The 17031-nt window shown below is 34.9% G+C and overlaps 2 protein-coding genes across 4 annotated transcripts; one reads left to right on the top strand and one right to left on the bottom strand.

Moving 5' to 3' along the window:
• Nucleotides 1–491: 491 nt before the first annotated feature.
• LOC126626350 (uncharacterized) lies at nucleotides 492–1957 on the bottom strand. 2 transcript variants are annotated; one of them, XM_050295658.1, is made up of 2 exons: nucleotides 1476–1957; nucleotides 492–1125 (listed from the first exon to the last, which is right to left on the bottom strand). In XM_050295658.1, the coding sequence occupies exons 1-2, from the start codon at nucleotides 1852–1854 to the stop codon at nucleotides 641–643; spliced, it is 864 nt and encodes a 287-aa protein (XP_050151615.1). In that variant the 5' UTR covers nucleotides 1855–1957; the 3' UTR covers nucleotides 492–640. The 2 variants fall into 2 exon arrangements, with proteins under 2 accessions (XP_050151615.1, XP_050151614.1); XM_050295657.1 differs by having other exon boundaries at nucleotides 492–1131; nucleotides 1476–1950.
• Nucleotides 1958–10215: 8258 nt separating this feature from the next.
• On the top strand, nucleotides 10216–12439 carry LOC126626349 (protein RGF1 INDUCIBLE TRANSCRIPTION FACTOR 1-like). Of its 2 annotated transcripts, XR_007624661.1 has the most exons (6): nucleotides 10216–10382; nucleotides 10542–10650; nucleotides 10774–10992; nucleotides 11133–11348; nucleotides 11425–11542; nucleotides 11645–11765. XR_007624661.1 is itself a non-coding variant. In XM_050295655.1 (5 exons), exons 2-5 carry the CDS (start codon nucleotides 10648–10650, stop codon nucleotides 11963–11965), a joined length of 759 nt encoding a protein of 252 aa, XP_050151612.1. In that variant the 5' UTR covers nucleotides 10216–10382; nucleotides 10542–10647; the 3' UTR covers nucleotides 11966–12439. The 2 variants fall into 2 exon arrangements, 1 of the variants encoding a protein (XP_050151612.1); XM_050295655.1 differs by lacking the exon at nucleotides 11425–11542 and having other exon boundaries at nucleotides 11645–12439.
• Nucleotides 12440–17031: the final 4592 nt, after the last annotated feature.

Here is a 17031-nt window from a genome sequence, read left to right as displayed (position 1 = left end):
ACAACTTAGTTATATATATACGTGCATCCCTAAACCCTATTTATGTGATGGATAATGTTGGGAGACTAATTTTTAAACTAAATGACGTGTCACTAATAATATTATTCATATTTTGGAGCAATTGTAGAAAATCACTTGATTAAGGATCTTTACATTCTAGGGCAAAAAAGGATTGGAAAAAACATTGAAATAAATAAGTTTTATATTGTCAAATACCGTATCATATTCTGTTTTTGCTACAATAGAGCGAGTTTCGGCCCCTCATCAAGTTGTTCCTCCATATAAAAAATTTAATTCAATTTAAAACCATTTACCATTTAATTGTCAGTGTCACGATGAAATTTCAATGTTTCTTAAAATTCGTCAATTTCTTTAAACTTTATTAGATGCCTCAAATATTTCCTATTTGGCTATTTTGTAAAGATGATCTATGAAGTGCAACTTGAAAACTAAATGATTCGGAGAGTTGAAGTTTGATGTGGTTTGGAGCGTTATATATTAAAGTGATATATATAATAATTAATCAATCATATACATATGAATGTACATATATCATAAATGCATTTGGTAATTCATAAATATACAGTCTAAAGTGGAGAGCTTCATGAATATACGCATATGCCCAAGAACATATTGTTAATCAGTCAGGAGAATTGGATGATCGGCGGGCATTTGGTCTTCCTGACCTGGCAATATCTTGAACCAAGACTTCAGCAACACCTTCCCCAAGCCCCTCAATGAGGCCGCCGATGAATTCAGTGACAACTTGAGACGCAAGGCGAGCAGCAGTCCCCAACACACTCGGCTTTTCACGTCCCTTGAGGCCGTTCTCTTGCAACCCATTTATCATGTTCTTAGCGCACACTGCATGCAGATGGTAATCGCACACCGTGCAGTGGTAAACCCTGCCCGACCTCCTCCTCCTGCACTCCCCACAAACAAAACTCCTACTAGAAGAATCAGCTGCTGATAAAAGTCTTAGGGTATGTGGGTGAGTCTGGAGGTTTATTTCTGATGACAGCATCGCACAGCAAGGATGCATCTGGAAGCTGCATGCGCTGCATCTGAAGGCATAACCTTTGCTTGGCTTGTGACAAATATCGCACTTGGATTGTGCAATTCCTCCTTTAACTAAATAAAAATTTTCTTCAGTGTGGTATTGCATAAAAGGAAATAGTATGTGTATGTATTAAGTAGAATCTAAGCATCTAACCCGTAACCAATTCAGAGTCTTCTATATGTTGCTAAGCAAAATCTATAGTTTGGTAAGATAACACTTTTCGCATCCGTATAACGTACGAGTAGCCACTTGTTTGGATTTGATTTCAAGAGAAATTTGATATATATATATATATATATATATATATATATATATATGTATGTATGTATATATGTATGTATGTATATATATATATGTATGTATGTATATGCGTGGCAATTAATTGTGAGAGTGACGTAGGTTATGAATGAATTACCTGCTTTAGAATAGAAAACAAGTTGGTGTTGGATGTGGAAGGGATGGTTCTTTAGAGCTGGAGGAGCTAAGGCACAAAAATCATGCAGCTGAAAGTCACATAGTTGACAAATGAACCTCTTGCCGGCGCCGTACTCCTTGCAGCCTGCGCAGGTGAAGAGGTCGGGCAGGATCACTTGGGACAGGGGGTGTTGTGGATGAACGAAATGAAGTCTCTCTTCCCCAAATATCAGCTGAGATGTGGGGAATTCGACCAAAGGAGACTTGTTATTTCTAGGGACAATATTATCTAAATTTGTGGGTTGGGATTGGGGGGGAGTTGATTCTGACCTCTTGAGGAAAAAAGTTGTCTTCCTCGGGTGTTTATTGCTTATCATCATGGTTGGTTTCTTTTCTCTCCCCTCTGCAGCTGGTCGACCAACGGTCTCTGGCTAGCTAGCTTGTTAGTTGGTGGTGCAAATTGCGAAACAGAAGGAGAATATTTATGCTAAAAAAGTTTACACTATTTTGGGGAAGCATGTTGAAAGAAGATGCCACCTACTTAGGTGCAGTTTGGGATTGAGGTGATTAAAAAAAAAGCTAGTATGAAAAAAAGTTAGGATCTTTTTTGTATTTGGTAAACATTCAATTTTAGCTTTTTTTTCACAGTTTTGGGTGAAAAAAAAAAACAAAAAACAAGAAGATGCAAAACCCAGCTTTGAAAAACCAGTTTTTTTTCACACATGTTTTATATAAAAGTTTACCAAACACTATAATACTGCTTTTTTTTTCGAAAACATTTTTACAAAAAAGTTTACCAAACACTCTACAGTTTTATTTCACAGTCACTTTTTTTTTTCAAAGCATAGCAATACCAAATAGCCCTTAGACACATTGAAAGAATTTTGCTACTAAATAAAAGAAACGCATAATGCATATAAAGTATATTGTCATCTTTTTCCAATATACATCTATTTACACTGATAAAGTAATTTAACGATCGAGGACCAAGATTGATGATTAAGGCTGGCATTGTTTGGGGTTCACCTTGCAACGTGAATTATAGTTGTTAGCTCTCGTTCAAGAGTCACCTAGGCATAAAAGCCATAAAATCGAGAAATCGTTTAATTAATTAATTTTATTACATTTTTAATGGATTTTTTTTATATATAGAGAAAATGGTATTTCTTTCCTAAATCAATCAAAGCGTACATAGTAGAGCATGTGGCATAAGAAAGGATCTCGGAAAAAAAATCTTATCTAAGTAAAACTATATGGGAAAAAAGCCTAGAGAAAAGAAAAGAGATCCGCGTACTTTTTAAACAAAAACCCGATGTCGGAAAGAAGGCAAAACTTAAAGTCAAGAGATAACATTTGCAATAACGAGCTCGTCTTGAACACAATTCAATCCATGAGCAACGACATTCATCCATCCAAAATAAGAGCCCCCGATTTCGAAGGCTCTGTTGGGCAATCCTGTGAGCCACTCCATTTGCCCTACATGAAACATGTTGTACATGAAACTAACGTAACCTTAATCAAATAATTAAAATTAAAAAAATTGTGTAGTTAAAGATGGCACTATTTAAGTCTCAAGGTCACCAAGAAAAGAAAAATGAGTAAAGTGATACAGGGCAAAAAACAGTTGTGCACTTTGCTACCGAAAAAGTAGATACCGCCGCCCCAAAGTCAAGGAAGGTGGGTCTTTATAAACTTTAGTCGCGGGCAATTGCATGTGATAAGTGGTTAGCTTTTCTGCAGGGATCTTCGACTTTCTTGTCCCAACCAACTAGAAATATGAGCCCCATCGACCCAAAAAAAGTAGAGTTGTAATATTCTATTCGATACAAAGGGAAATCAAGGAAAATTTTGTTTCTTGATCTGCTTTTAATTAGCAGTAATGCTAGCGAAACTATATTTCTTTTACCACATTAGTATATCATATGATTTAGCAAATGATGTATAGAATAAACATCCAATAAAATCAACTCGTTAACTGACTTGCTATATCATATAATGAACAATATAGTATATAAATGTGATCTCCCTAATGAAGGCAGATTTTCTGCCCTCCCACTTCTCGTGCCCTCCCGTGCCCTTCTATTTTTTGTGGTCACGGTTAAGCCACGTCAACATTTTATATATTTTTTATTTATTGAGATAATAAGACAAAAAATAATAGTAATATAAAATGTTAAAATGGCTTAACCGTGATTACACAAACAGGAGGGCACGAGAAGTGGGAGGCCGAGAATCTGCCTCCCTCCTTAATACCTTTCTTTAATTAGTCCCATCTCTTATGTATTTTGCTTGTTGGTTTGTAGAGCATCTTACGACAAATATTAAAAAAGGATGCTTCGTTTTTTCAATTTCTTGGTGGAGTGATGCCCCAATTATTAGTTTGTGTTTTTCAAGTGATTCCCATTGGGCCATTGATAGTACTCCCTTTCCATCTATCCTTTACACCAAGAAATACACAAACGAAAATTCAAATTAATTAAGAAAAACACGATATTCCTTGATACGTTGTATCTTTAAGACTTTAAGCCATATATCACAACTTTATTCCTGCAGGCAGCAGCCAGTATGTTTCGCTTGATGTACAGTAGTCACTAGTTGTTAGTACTTGCCGACTCTCCCAACAGATCGATCACAATTGTTTTGATCCTTATCCAAAACGGGAAAAAACTAAGAACTGAAGCTTAATCATCCTTACAAGTAAGCTAACCCTAGTTTTCCGCAAGTTTACACGATTACATTTCTCAGGATAAAGTTTTGTGCGTATTAGGCATAACACTATAAGGTGTTATCATTTTACTTGTTATAATATGAGTAGACGACAACATTGATATTATTTTATTTCTGGAGTATATTAATTAGGTAAAACTAAATACATGTGTTATAATTTGAGTAGAAGAAATTGCCATGTATCGATATTGTTAGTGTAAAATTGGCAATTCTTACATTTGTATAAATTTTTGGATGCAATTGTTGAGTTTAAGCTTGTATTTTGCGCATTTGATAAAAAAAATGTCACTCACAATTAGGGACCTGCTTAAATAAATTTGTTATGTATATGCACTCATGTCATGTAGTCTAGACTTGCCTGAGAGATAAAACTAATTGAGGAATTACAGTTTGCTCAATTCTAAATTGTATGGTTAAAATAGTTATAAGTTTAATTGTCTGTTGTATTATGAGAATTGTTATTGGCACTCCAAAAATTTCATTTTGCACTCCAAATTTTCTATAATTGGTAAGAAAATTACACTTATGAGAAGTGTAGAATGAAATTTTTAGAATGCTAATAACAACTTCCTTGTTTTATTTGAGTTAAATTAAATAAGCCCAACTATTCTACTTTTACTTGGTCAGCGACTCAGTGACAAATGGCTAGGTGTTTGGACTTGATTTTGGGCCTGATTTATAGGTTATAGTAACTTGGGTGTTTGGGCCTTTGTGTGTTAGTTGAGTCTCATTTTGTAAATTTTTAACAAGTCTTCTGAAAGGTTTATTCTTATAATTGAGTAAGAAAACCTACAAATGTTTCTTGGATTGGGAGAAATCCATATTGAATATTGAGGTGGTTTGGGCAATACAAACAATCAAACAAATTAAAACTCTTTCAAATTCTACATGAGCGGATGAAACAAAATGCGTCATGGTCTTAATCTTTTAATGTGTGTGATACCAATTCGTCATAACATCTCGAAATGAGATACCCTTTTTATTTAGTATTTAGTTAGTCTAACTTTTTTTTATCAATATTTTATTTACTCATTAATAAAATAAGAATATCTCTTACTCATTTAAAGAGAATTGCTCATAGCATCTTTAGTGAAGACATACAGATCGGAGTTGTAAAAACCACATTTGCATCTCTAGGAGATGTGAATATGAATTCTACTTCAGATGAAATGTAAATTTGAGATTTTATTTATTTTTTTCCTAATAACTTCATAACATAAATTTACAATCTCATCACTTCAAAATATTTAATCTCATTACTCAAAACTTAAAGTGTCACAACCCGACCCGAGGATTAATTATCGTGGTTGTGAAAAGACAGATTTACCCTTAGGCGTTGGATGTGTGTTGGTGTTTTGGATTAAGAAATTGGGTCAATTGGTTCTATCCCTAACCAATTGGACCCAATTAGAATTAAAAGATTAAAGAATTGTGATTGGTGTGCATGTTTGGACCACACACATCCATACCTTTCTCTCTCTCACTCCCCTATGCTCTCTCTCTTCTCTCTCTCTCAGTTTCACTCTCTTTCTCTCTCTCGGCATTGTGTACGGACAACACCAAAACCTTTGCAAACGCTACGGATCGAAGTGGAAAATGGCACCATTGTGTTCGTGAAGCTCAGACGAACACATCCATACCATTTTCAAGTAAGGATAGCTTTGTTTTAGCGTGAAAACCTAACCCCGAATGAGGTATTGTTCATGCAAAAACTTATGGCTTGTTTTTATGGAATTTGAAGCTTATAGGAAGCTTTGTAAAGTCCCTAGGAGGCTAGGGATAGTTCGTTTGAGGATTTTGGACGTCGGAAAGTGGAGATTGACACGTTTTAAATTTTGGCCGGAAAGTCGAGGTAATTTCCGACGTGTTCTCGTGAATTTCAAGGACCCAAATTGTTATATCGTGTTTCTACTTGTCCTTAGCTTCATTTTGGTTTAAATTTCATAAGTTTTGGTGAAGAAATGAGTGAGAACAAGGGTTTTAAAGTTTTACCCAGTTTTCCGACGACCGGCGACTCGCCGAAGAAGATGACGGCATATTCCGTCAATTTGAACGAAATATGCTGACGCCGTCAGTCAATTCTAACGGAATCTGTTAGGTTTAACGGAATATTCCCTAACGGTGGTTAGAGAATCCGTCAGGTTTGGCTGCGCGTGGGGATGCGTTTTGTCGTGCCCTTGCTGGCGCGTGGCGGCGCGTGGGAGGTCTAAAAATAATTCTAAAAATATGGGGATGATCTTGAGGTTGTGTAGATCACTATGGTATATTCATATTCCCAGTTTGAGCAATGTATGAGAAGTTATTAGCTAGTTTTGTCTATGTGCTTTAAAATAACGTTTTTATAGTTAATTCGCATATAGGTGAGAATTATCCCGAGGATGAGCGTATCCACGAGCGACTCAGGGGCTACGACCCTTCGACATACCAGTGAGTGGGCTTTTGTTTTCAGTATATATTTATATACTTGATATATTTCCTAGAAATGCATTTTAAAGAAAGTATGCTTTGAAATAATATGCCAATTGCTTTTATATTCTGAATATGCATTTCATGGTTGCATATATATATATATAAATGTGGTGCTGTGGAGGCACATGTAAGTGTACGTAAGTTATGTTTGGTTATGTGAGTCATCGATGATGTGATATGTGATTGATTGATGTTGAGCTCATAAAACTGCACCTAGGGTGATTGTGATTTAGCCAAAGATATGAAATACATGCCTATTTATTTACGTCACCTCCCGCACTATATGCTCATATTGGATCCAACTTAAGTGGACAGTCTTGTCATACAGACCTTATTTATGGTTTTGACTTGTAGGTGACTAGCGATTTATCGTCCGGCTATTATGAGAGAAAAGTATAGAGCATAATTATATTAGACCCATTTTTGTCGTACAAACCCTTTCTAGGGGTTCTGACTTATGTGCAGTATATTGCCGTATAGGTCATAGTAGTGACTCCGGCTAGATTGAGTTTGAGCTATGAATTCAGCCGTACAGACTACCACAGAAGTTCCGGCTAACATATCATATTTCTATGAAATTATTCTTACCTGGATTGCTTACTTTGTTATATTTTGGCATGGCATGCATATGAATATGATTATGTGAAGCATGAATTGAATTGATATGATTTCATATATATATATATATATATATATGTATATGCTTATATCTTGATTCTGGAAAAATTATACATGTTTTACAGCGAGGGGTTAGATATGTTGATAAAGAAAATGATTTTGTAAAACATTTGTTTTTGCCCACTCACGTTTTCTGTTTTGCGCCCCTCTAGGTTTTAAGTAAGTTTGCTATTGGTGGTTTGAGGACGTCGGCAGTTCTAACTTATCCAAATAATAGTAGGACATTCCTGGTACTGTATAACTAATACTTGTCCTACTGGACTGCACCTAGACTTTATGCTCTGATTAGGAGTGTTCACTGTTGTAACTAACTCTTATCACTTTCTGTTTAGTAGTGCACTCTAGTAATTTGGTTTTTAATTATTCGTATATTTCTTATCTTTATTGCTTCCGCACTGTGCACATGGCTACGTCACTTTCACGTGACGGTCATCATGCCTTGATCTCGGTCGGGGTGTGTCATAAAGTACCATCAAAAGGGCAATAAAATAATTAGCATAATTTAAAAAAAAAAATCTGATTGTGTATTTCAAACATTTTGTAATTAGAAGAATATATACTCTTATGAGGAGTGCAAACTTAGACATTTGAAATGTCAATAATAATTTTTTTATATATAAGGGGTTGATCTGGTTAATTCACTGTTGAAAAATCAAAATTGACCAACTCTTCCAATTTGGATTGGTTTGATAAATCGAATGGACATAACAAAATCAAACCAAATAAAACCATTTATTTTGTTGGTTTTTAGTTTGTTTGGCTAGCCCTCTTAAGCTAGAAGAGTTAGCCCAACTAAATTGAATGGAATTTTTCTGTGTCTCAATTATGTATGAAGTATAGATAAGGTTTGCAAAGAAAGATTAATGGTCGTGTATCACAATCACAAATCGAAATCATGTCCCTAGATGCTTACTGGAGCCACGAGTATTGGCGGTTACCCCATTACTCTTCTTTTCTATGACTTTGGCTCGCAGGCTCGCAGCCGTTCATTTCTGTATATATACAAGACAAAGATAGAATCATTCATAATTCTAAACACTCTTTATAATTAGACCCCCTACAATAAAATCATTTTATTTAAAGAAAATTTGAAATTGAAAGTGGCCATTTACCACAGTAGTGAACAGTGGCGGAGCCACATGGAGACCAAGATGGGCACGGGCCTATCCTGAAATATTAGTTTATATACTTTATCTGTTGGTTTGATAACTAAAGAATATGCGGCTCGGTGGTTCTAAGGGTTTTTCTGTTCCTGCATGTCAGGGGTTCGAAACTTGCTGGTGAACCTCCTCCAAGTTCTTTATCAGCAAATTTTTTTTTGGTTAGTTGATACGAAACAAGGTTAATTTATGTTGAAGAAAAATCTCATAATAATAGTATTGAGCCATAATTTTAAATTTTGGTTTGAAATTAATGTTAACTTTATTGTTAATCTCGTAACAAGTTCTGTTTTTATGATATAATTATTTAATACTAAATTTTCATACATGTTAAAGATCTACCAGTCTTGTTTGATTAAAATTTTCCATGCCAATACAAAAAAGGAACCCTTAATTTTCTCTCATTAGTTATATTGCTATATTTTTTGTCTAATTTTTTTATATGATTTAAAGGCCCCTTCTAGTTTAAATTCTTGGCTCCGCCACTGGTAGTGAAGATAAGCGTCGTCCTTATATTATGGCATGGATTTAAACTCCGTCGACTTCTGAATTTAATATCTAATTTAACAAATATTTCGTCTGACAAAAATAACAAAAAACAAAAAACAAAAAAAACAACACTACTTACTGGCAGTTTATTTCTCTATTTCTTTAATTGTTTACATGAAAATATTTAAACAATATTTTGAACAAAAAATAAGAAAAAATGTAGAAAAGCAAATTACAAGTAAAATAAATAACATGTAAAATCGTAAATTGTAGATGCTTTAAAGTAAAATAAAAGAAGGAAAGAGAATCTTAAATTTTGTAGTCTAGGTTCATGTTTTGGAGAATTGTTTCAGTGTGCTGTGAATGTGATTTAATATTTTAAGTGTTATAGGATTATGAAAAGATGGATTTTCTCAAATTTCATTTCAGGAACTTTAACGAAAAGCTACCGGTACTGTTTATTTTAATAAAAAACTACATTTTTATACTAAAAAATCAATTATAATACTATTCACTTTACTCTTTATTTTATTCTTATCATTAAAACTTAAAATTTTCAAACCGATTAGTTTTCATGTCATTTAAAGGATGACACATAATATACTAAATTGTGTCCAAAATTCTACTTACTTTGACTACCCCACAGAAGAAAGTTTGGAGTTGGGACCGGGTCAGATACACACTATAAGCCGAACGTCATGCAGTTGTTGCGTGGCGGCGTTGAAATCAAACATCAGTAAGTTAAAGAGGGCCCACTTTTACCAGTAAATCGAACGGTTAATGCACAAACAGATGGAGTGATCGGACGGGTAGTAAAAGAGGAATATGTGAACACGTTTTCGTTTCCTCTGTCCAGCTCCTCCTCTTTTTCAATTTTAACTTTCCTTATTATTTTTTTATTTTTTGAAATAAATTAATTAATTTATAAAAGCAGGATTTTGAGAGACCGCCTTATTAATTTGATAGCAATTAGGATAAGTGAAATGCTAGAGAAACTATCTCAGAACGAGACTTGACATAATTAAATATCTTAACTTTAATAATATATATGAAAGACGGTAAACAGCAATAGTATTTAAAATTTTATAATATTAACAAAAAAATTAATATTAAAAATCTAAAAATCTCCTTAACATTTCCCATTGTCCGGTGATTTCTATTTTTAACATATAACTATATGTAGATATATAGATACAGATAGATATATATATATATATATATATATGTATCGTCTTGGCGTACTTGTGTAAGAGCGGTCACCTCGTTTCTTAGCCAAGAAGAAGTACCAGTCCCGGAAGACTTGCAGTACTAGTCCTCCTTTGTTCAAGCTCTCTCTACCCACTACCAATTTCAGAACGCCTGCCTACCTGCCTTCAAGTTCTAAGGTCTCATTTCTCTATCGTAATCTTTTCTCTGCATATTCTATGTTAATTGTGTTCTTTTTTCAGAGCTTTTTGTTTCTGGGCGGTTAATGTGTATTTAATTCAATTTAATTTGTTTGTTTGTTTTGTTTGGTTTTTCATTTCTTAATTTGTGTTTTTCAGAAGGATTCAATCTTAATCTAAGCGTTTCAGATTCAGAGTGCCTATCGACAATCAGCAAGAGAAAGAAGAAGAAGATAAGAGAGCAAAAACACAAGAGAAGAGAGACATGGTACTAATTCAATATCTGAACTTATCATTTATTTGATTAATTACAATTACACCGCATTGCTCAATTTGCTTAGTAGTTTCAGTTAATCAAGTCCTAATTGGGTCGTTGGTTCATATGAATCAGGTGAGTTCAATTGTACCGATAGGGCGAATTGGGAGGGACGAAGATGATTCGATTTGTCCGGCGTGGTTAAAACCAATGCTGAGAGCACACTACTTCGTCCATTGTGAGATTCACGGCGATTCCAACAAGAGTGAATGCAACATGTTCTGCTTGGATTGCATGGGAGATGCTATCTGCCCTTACTGTTTGATCCATCACAAAGATCATCGCGTTGTCCAGGTTCCTTCCTTCGTTGCCTTAATTTCTTGTTAATTTCCCCGTTTTCGTTGTTGTTGATTACCGTAGAGTGTTAAGAGTTGATTGTAGATTGTGATTTCATGTGTGGCGTGGGTGGTTTTTGTTTTGGTTCATGTCTGTAGATAAGACGGTCGTCCTACCATGATGTGGTGAGAGTGAATGAGATTCAGAAGTACATAGACATATCGTGCGTGCAGACGTACATCATCAACAGCGCAAAGATTGTGTTTTTGAATGAGAGGCCGCAGCCAAGGCCCGGAAAGGGAGTCACCAACACTTGTGAGATTTGCTGCAGAAGCCTCCTCGACTCCTTTAGGTTCTGCTCTTTGGGTTGCAAGGTATCCTTTTTTCTTTTCGTCATCAATGCGGCATCTCTTTGTTAAATTTAATATCTTTTCATTTGCACGATTGCAGTGTTCAACTTTCACGTTCTTCATTTGCTTGTTGAATGGTTAATTACCTTGGAATCACATTGGATCGAGAACTAGTTTGAACCCCCTGCTTTCTTCCCCTGTTATCATTTCTCTACAGTGTATAGATACTTGACCGGCTTAGTGCTATGCATTGGGGTTGAACAATTTCTGTGATTTTTATTTGAGTTAAATCGCAATTAATTTTCGTTTGGTATTTGTAGCTTGGAGGAATAATGCGGGGTGACCGAGAGCTCACATTTGCAGTGATGAGGACAAAGCACGGCAGGGATGGTTTCTATGGCGGGTCAGAATCAGATGAAGCAACAACTCCAAAGAAGATAACGAAGACAATGCATATGTTCAACCGTCTCATGAATGGCAATGCACTTAATTACGAGCGTGGGACTCGTGGGGGGGAGAGGACTACCTCAAGTTCGGGTGATGAGGAGGGCACTGCCAATCTTTCTCCATCCACTCCTCCCCTTTACAACCACCACAATGCCAGAAGACGTAAGGGTATACCTCATCGCGCACCCTTTTGATCGGATTCCCAATCCCACTACTTAGTTAAAGTACATAAATCTGTGAATGTTTATATAGTGAATCATCGTCATCAACATACAGATAGTTTTAGTATGAAAGTGAGATCAAATAGAGGGAACACATCAAAATCAAGTATAGAAATAGTAGGTGATGGAGAAGTAGCATGGCTTTTTAATTATTAGCTCCGGTGGAAGGAACGAACAGGTCGATGGTCCCGGAATCCATCAATCTCTGTCCGGGATTCTAGTTTGTAAATGGATCAGAAGAAACCGTAGGATACATACAACAGCTGTTAGCTACAACCCTCTTTGGCCTGTACAGAATATTGTGGGTTCCTTCCTGGTTGGAAAAACAAAATCATGGTCGAGTTCGAGTGGCATTATATGTTTGTGTGCGTTTATGTTTGTAGGTATGTATGACATGTACAGTAACAGAACATATTTTGTGCATATAGGTGGTGTTTTTATGTTAAACCAGTATGTCATGCCATTTTTTGTTTATTCTCCTAGTAAGAAATTAGAGAAAAAAATATATATCATGGCACCATGACAGATGGTTGAGATATTTATTTCATTTCATGGTGGATTAATGGTGAATATGGAATATGACGGCAAGTGCGAATGTGCCAAAAAGTATGGCACCTGACATTTATATTCTGGTTATAAAATTGACTACTCTTATTTTGTAAAAAAAAAAAACTATTGTCTAGGGTTACAATTCGATATTCCCTGGAAAATAGTCACGTTTTAGCCAAACGAATTTGTCTTGCCTTTGGTCTCTATATTAAGACTAGTATTTTGTAGACTCGAGATTCTAGGTTTGATTTTATCTTCACCTATTTAACAAACGCATAAATGCATAGGGGGATTTTTTAATTTTTTATTTTAATGTCAAACGAAAGGGTGATTAGATGATGAGTGATGACATTTTGCGTCTACAAGTACTTAAAATTAACGTTGTGTTACTTGATTAAGATGCTCCTTCTGAATTGCCCACATAAATCTTTTTAAAAATTGAAATTAAAGATGTTTAACTCAATTAATTATCAAGTAAGAATCTTGACGGATGACGAAAATAAGAGATCATGCATAGTAGGATTTGCGGACGAAGTATTGTTTGATGATTTGATGCTGGATGGAGATGAACTTGCGTGCAAATATAACGGATCATCAATGTCTTTTTTTTCGTGCGTCTTATATCACGTCTGATTTAATAAATTGTTATTTAAAAAATGAGATATGATAATAAAGATAAAATGTAATTATATTTATACTGGATGCAGCTCATTCATCAATCTAAAATGGTAATTAGGTCTGATAGATTGTTTAAGTGGAAATGAATAGTTAATTGGGAAGACAATGATGGAGTTTTGGACATTGGGAAGATGAGATGAGGGAAGTTGCTATTGCTAATTTGCTATCATGGAAAACAAAAGAAAGGGAAAAGCTTGGTGGACACGTAAACCCCACGCCACTATCCATAAGGACAAGGACAAGGACAAGGAAGAGGATTGCTAATTTGCTACACACAAGTACTCTCTCTCTCTCTCTCTCTCTCTCTCTCTCTCTCTCTCTCTCTCTCTCTCTCTCTCTCTCTCTCTCTCTCTCTCTCTCTCTCTCTCTCTCTCTCTCTCTCTGCGTTTGAGAAATTTTTCATTGTAATTATAATACGGATGATACATCACGTGTTTTTATAAATAGTGGGAAATTTTATTTTTTAAATTATTAACTTTTTAACATACATATCCCATAATTGCATAATGACATGTGGTGTATCATTCCGTATTCCGGTCACGTTGAAAACTCTCTTCTCGCGCATTCATTGATTGAATAATTAATAATTGAATAATATGGGGCAATGAATAGGAATCTGAATAATTAAAAAATAATAATAATGTAGAAACAAGTGGATTAGTGATTGCCGTGAAGAATCTGACCTCTCATCCACTCGTTTCTTGGGCCTTCCATTCCATCCATGTCCTCCCCTTTTTATCTCTTATCAATATATTCCACAAATTCTTAATTTATTTATTTCAGAAAGTAGAAAATACCAAGAAAGAAGGAAAGAAAGAAAGAAAATATATGAGGAAGCTAAAGACAAAAACATCTGTGGAATGGTGGCAACTCAGGAGAAGAGATTGAGATGAAACGCTGCTGCTGCTCTGTCGGTTTGTTAAATTTTAGAATTGAATACTCAATAGGAGGCGTTTGGAGTGAGTCAGCGGTCATGGTGATAAAGGACGGCCACGTTTGATTCATCACGGCTGCCGAGTGGACGCGTAGCATCGCATCCATAATTTTGGAGTTGTGTGGGCCCATTTCTATCCTCTTGTTGTACACTACTCTCTCACACCCTTGGGACAAATTCAACCGCGTGTTTTGTTATTTCTATTATTATTTTATTCCAATAATAATATGGTTTTCTTACGAGGGAGAGAACCCCTATTTATTTTCCGATTGAGTATATCAGAATTTTTTACCTTCTCTATCATCGTCTAAACATTATATTTTTAAAAGATTATTTGACTTGGAGATGGCACCAAAGTAGCATTCTAGTATAGCGTATCCTCAAGTCTGTAAAACGGGGGAGATAGACCCAATGAGGGTGTGTGTGTTAGATAGTACAGTGGAGTGGAGTTTATGCGAGTGCGTCTAACTGTGGATAATGGGGGTGGGGGGGGGGGGGAGGGTCATTTTTTTCTTTTCTTTACTTTACTTGTTTCTTTACATTTTAATATTCAAAGCCTCTTTGCCTTGCCCTTTTGCTTCCAAAGTTTTCTTCAATTATCCAAAAACAAAATATTAAATTGTTTTTAATAATGCTCTAAAAACTCTATTTCGTCTCAATTTATTTGTCCTCCGAAATTAAATTTGTGTAGCCTCATGTTCTGAAACTCCATTTTTGTCTTAGTTCAACAAATCTCTTCAGTCGTGTTATCGTATGTAGGGGGAAGCATAAGCATCGATAAACAGGACGAACCCAATTAAAAAAGAAATCTGATAAATATTCCAAAACCTGGATCGAATGCAAAACCTTGAACTTAGAAAATTGATCCATACCAGTCTTGTTTGTTATTACAACTGCCCAATTCCATAGGCCCATTTATTATGATTCAAAAGGCCCAACTTTACCTTTTTCCTTACATTATTTATTTATTTTTAAATACAAATTCTTCTTCGGCGACCCTAAAGTAAAGTTATGCTTGGCTAGAGATTTTCAGGTCTCAATAAAACTGATCAATAAATCTTAGAAAGGAGGGACTAGAAATTTCTCATGAGTTATAAAAGTTTGAAGAAGAGATTTGTAAATGACTCTTAAATAAAAACTTGCAAATTTGCCTTACATATCTTTGCTATGTTTATATTGTGCATTTTAATGTCCTTATTTAACCTTTCGTAATCCATTTTATATTAACCTGACCTCAATCCCCAAAACATAGCCTAAAACTCACACACAATTGCAATTTTTTCAAATTCTTCTCTCTTCCGTCCTCCTCACCTCCTCTCTAATCTTACTCTCTTCCCCCCCAACTCTCTCTCAGCCGTCTTCAAAACACATCGAGACAAAACCACAATCTCTCAGGCATCTTTTGGACTTTATGACTTCAGTTTTACGACACCGAAGACCGTTTTATAGCCATGCTTGTGGATGTAGATAGTTGGAGCAATAATAGAAAATGTGAAAATAGTGAAATGATAATAATCATAAAGACAATCACAATATCAATTGTGTATAAGATTAAAATAAACAATTAGAGAGAAAGTAAAAAATGACAAACTTGAAGATTGAGTCTTGCATAAATACAGTCTTAAAGATAGATTTTCGCCCCTGTCCCTGGTGCTTGTAGTTCAATAAGCATCTATCTCCTAAAATTCCTATAATTTAAAGTCGAAACACTGCAATTTTCGAACTCTAACAAACCTTATATATTTTATACCCTTATGACACAATTCGGAAGATATTTAATAATGAGAAAAACAATAAAGTCTCGGAATAAACTCTTTTACCAACAAGCAATGACTATGAATTTATATAGAAGTCAACAACTTGTTTTATGAACAGATGTAACTTTGTATCTCAACAACAAAAATATATTGAACCTTTGCAAAAGGCACGGCAACACCTAATGAAAATATGTATCATCTGAATGAATCCTTTGACTCAAATTTCAAAAATAACTACCTATTAGCAGTTCAAATGCACAAACACATGACCCTCTTTAGACAAGTGAGATTTTATTTTTCATTCAATTATTGAAATTTTTATAATAAATAAATACACACACACCCTAGTGAATACTTACTAGATTTATTGGTGAAGCAGTGTGAATACTTATCAAAGGGTGACGCAAAGGGAGGCATCCCCTTTAGTGGTGTGTCTGTTAAATGGTATTACTGTTACTTAAAGCGCAAATTTTTGAAATGTTATATGAACTTGTACATCATTTTTTAATTTGTCATATAAACTAAAATTTTAAGCAATTTGTCTTACCAACTTTCCGAAATCATCAATTTGTCATCTCATCCTAACTTAATTAAGTTTTCTATCCAAAATAAGTCATGTGCGAGGCACATGACTTGTGTTCAAGGTTATTTATGTCATTTAAGATCCTGTTACAAGTTCTTTACTTTTCTTTAGTAAAACCCTTAAATTTTGTATTCGAGGGTATTAATGCAGATCGATGTGTTCAAGCAGCGTATATGCATCTACAACTCCATTTTTGGCACCAAACCTCAACTCATTTCTCATATTACAAGGCTCATATAAAATTTTATTTCATGACATGCTAAACTGAACATACTAGAATTATTTTGATCGAATGCAACTTGATAGAAGGAAGTGGGGTGTTAAAATGATAGAAATAATATTGAATACAAGTCATGTGCCTCACACATGGCTTATTTTGGATGGAAAACTCAACGGAGTTAAGGTGAGATGACAAATTGATGATTTCAGAAGGTTGGTATAACAAATTGCTTAAAATTTTAATTTATATGACAAATTGAAAAATGAGTACAAGTATGACATTTCAAAAATTCCTATTGCGTACACTTTCTGTTATTGC

The sequence above is a fragment of the Malus sylvestris genome, chromosome 6 (assembly GCF_916048215.2).
Source record: "Malus sylvestris chromosome 6, drMalSylv7.2, whole genome shotgun sequence".
Classification (NCBI taxonomy): domain Eukaryota; kingdom Viridiplantae; phylum Streptophyta; class Magnoliopsida; order Rosales; family Rosaceae; genus Malus; species Malus sylvestris.
The sequence above is the reverse complement of the archived record's forward strand: the minus strand, read 5'-3'. Positions and strand labels throughout refer to the sequence as shown.

Excerpts from the sequence above, each read along its gene's own strand:
- LOC126626350 (XM_050295657.1), bottom strand. The coding sequence starts at position 1,854 with ATGATGATAAGCAATAAACACCCGAGGAAGACAACTTTTTTCCTCAAG. Across the intron at positions 1,132-1,475 it reads TGTTTTCTATTCTAAAGCAG|TTAAAGGAGGAATTGCACAA; the intron begins GTAATTCATTCA and ends ATTTTTATTTAG.
- LOC126626349 (XM_050295655.1), top strand. Across the intron at positions 10,993-11,132 it reads AAGATCATCGCGTTGTCCAG|ATAAGACGGTCGTCCTACCA; the intron begins GTTCCTTCCTTC and ends TCATGTCTGTAG. Across the intron at positions 11,349-11,644 it reads TCTGCTCTTTGGGTTGCAAG|CTTGGAGGAATAATGCGGGG; the intron begins GTATCCTTTTTT and ends TGGTATTTGTAG.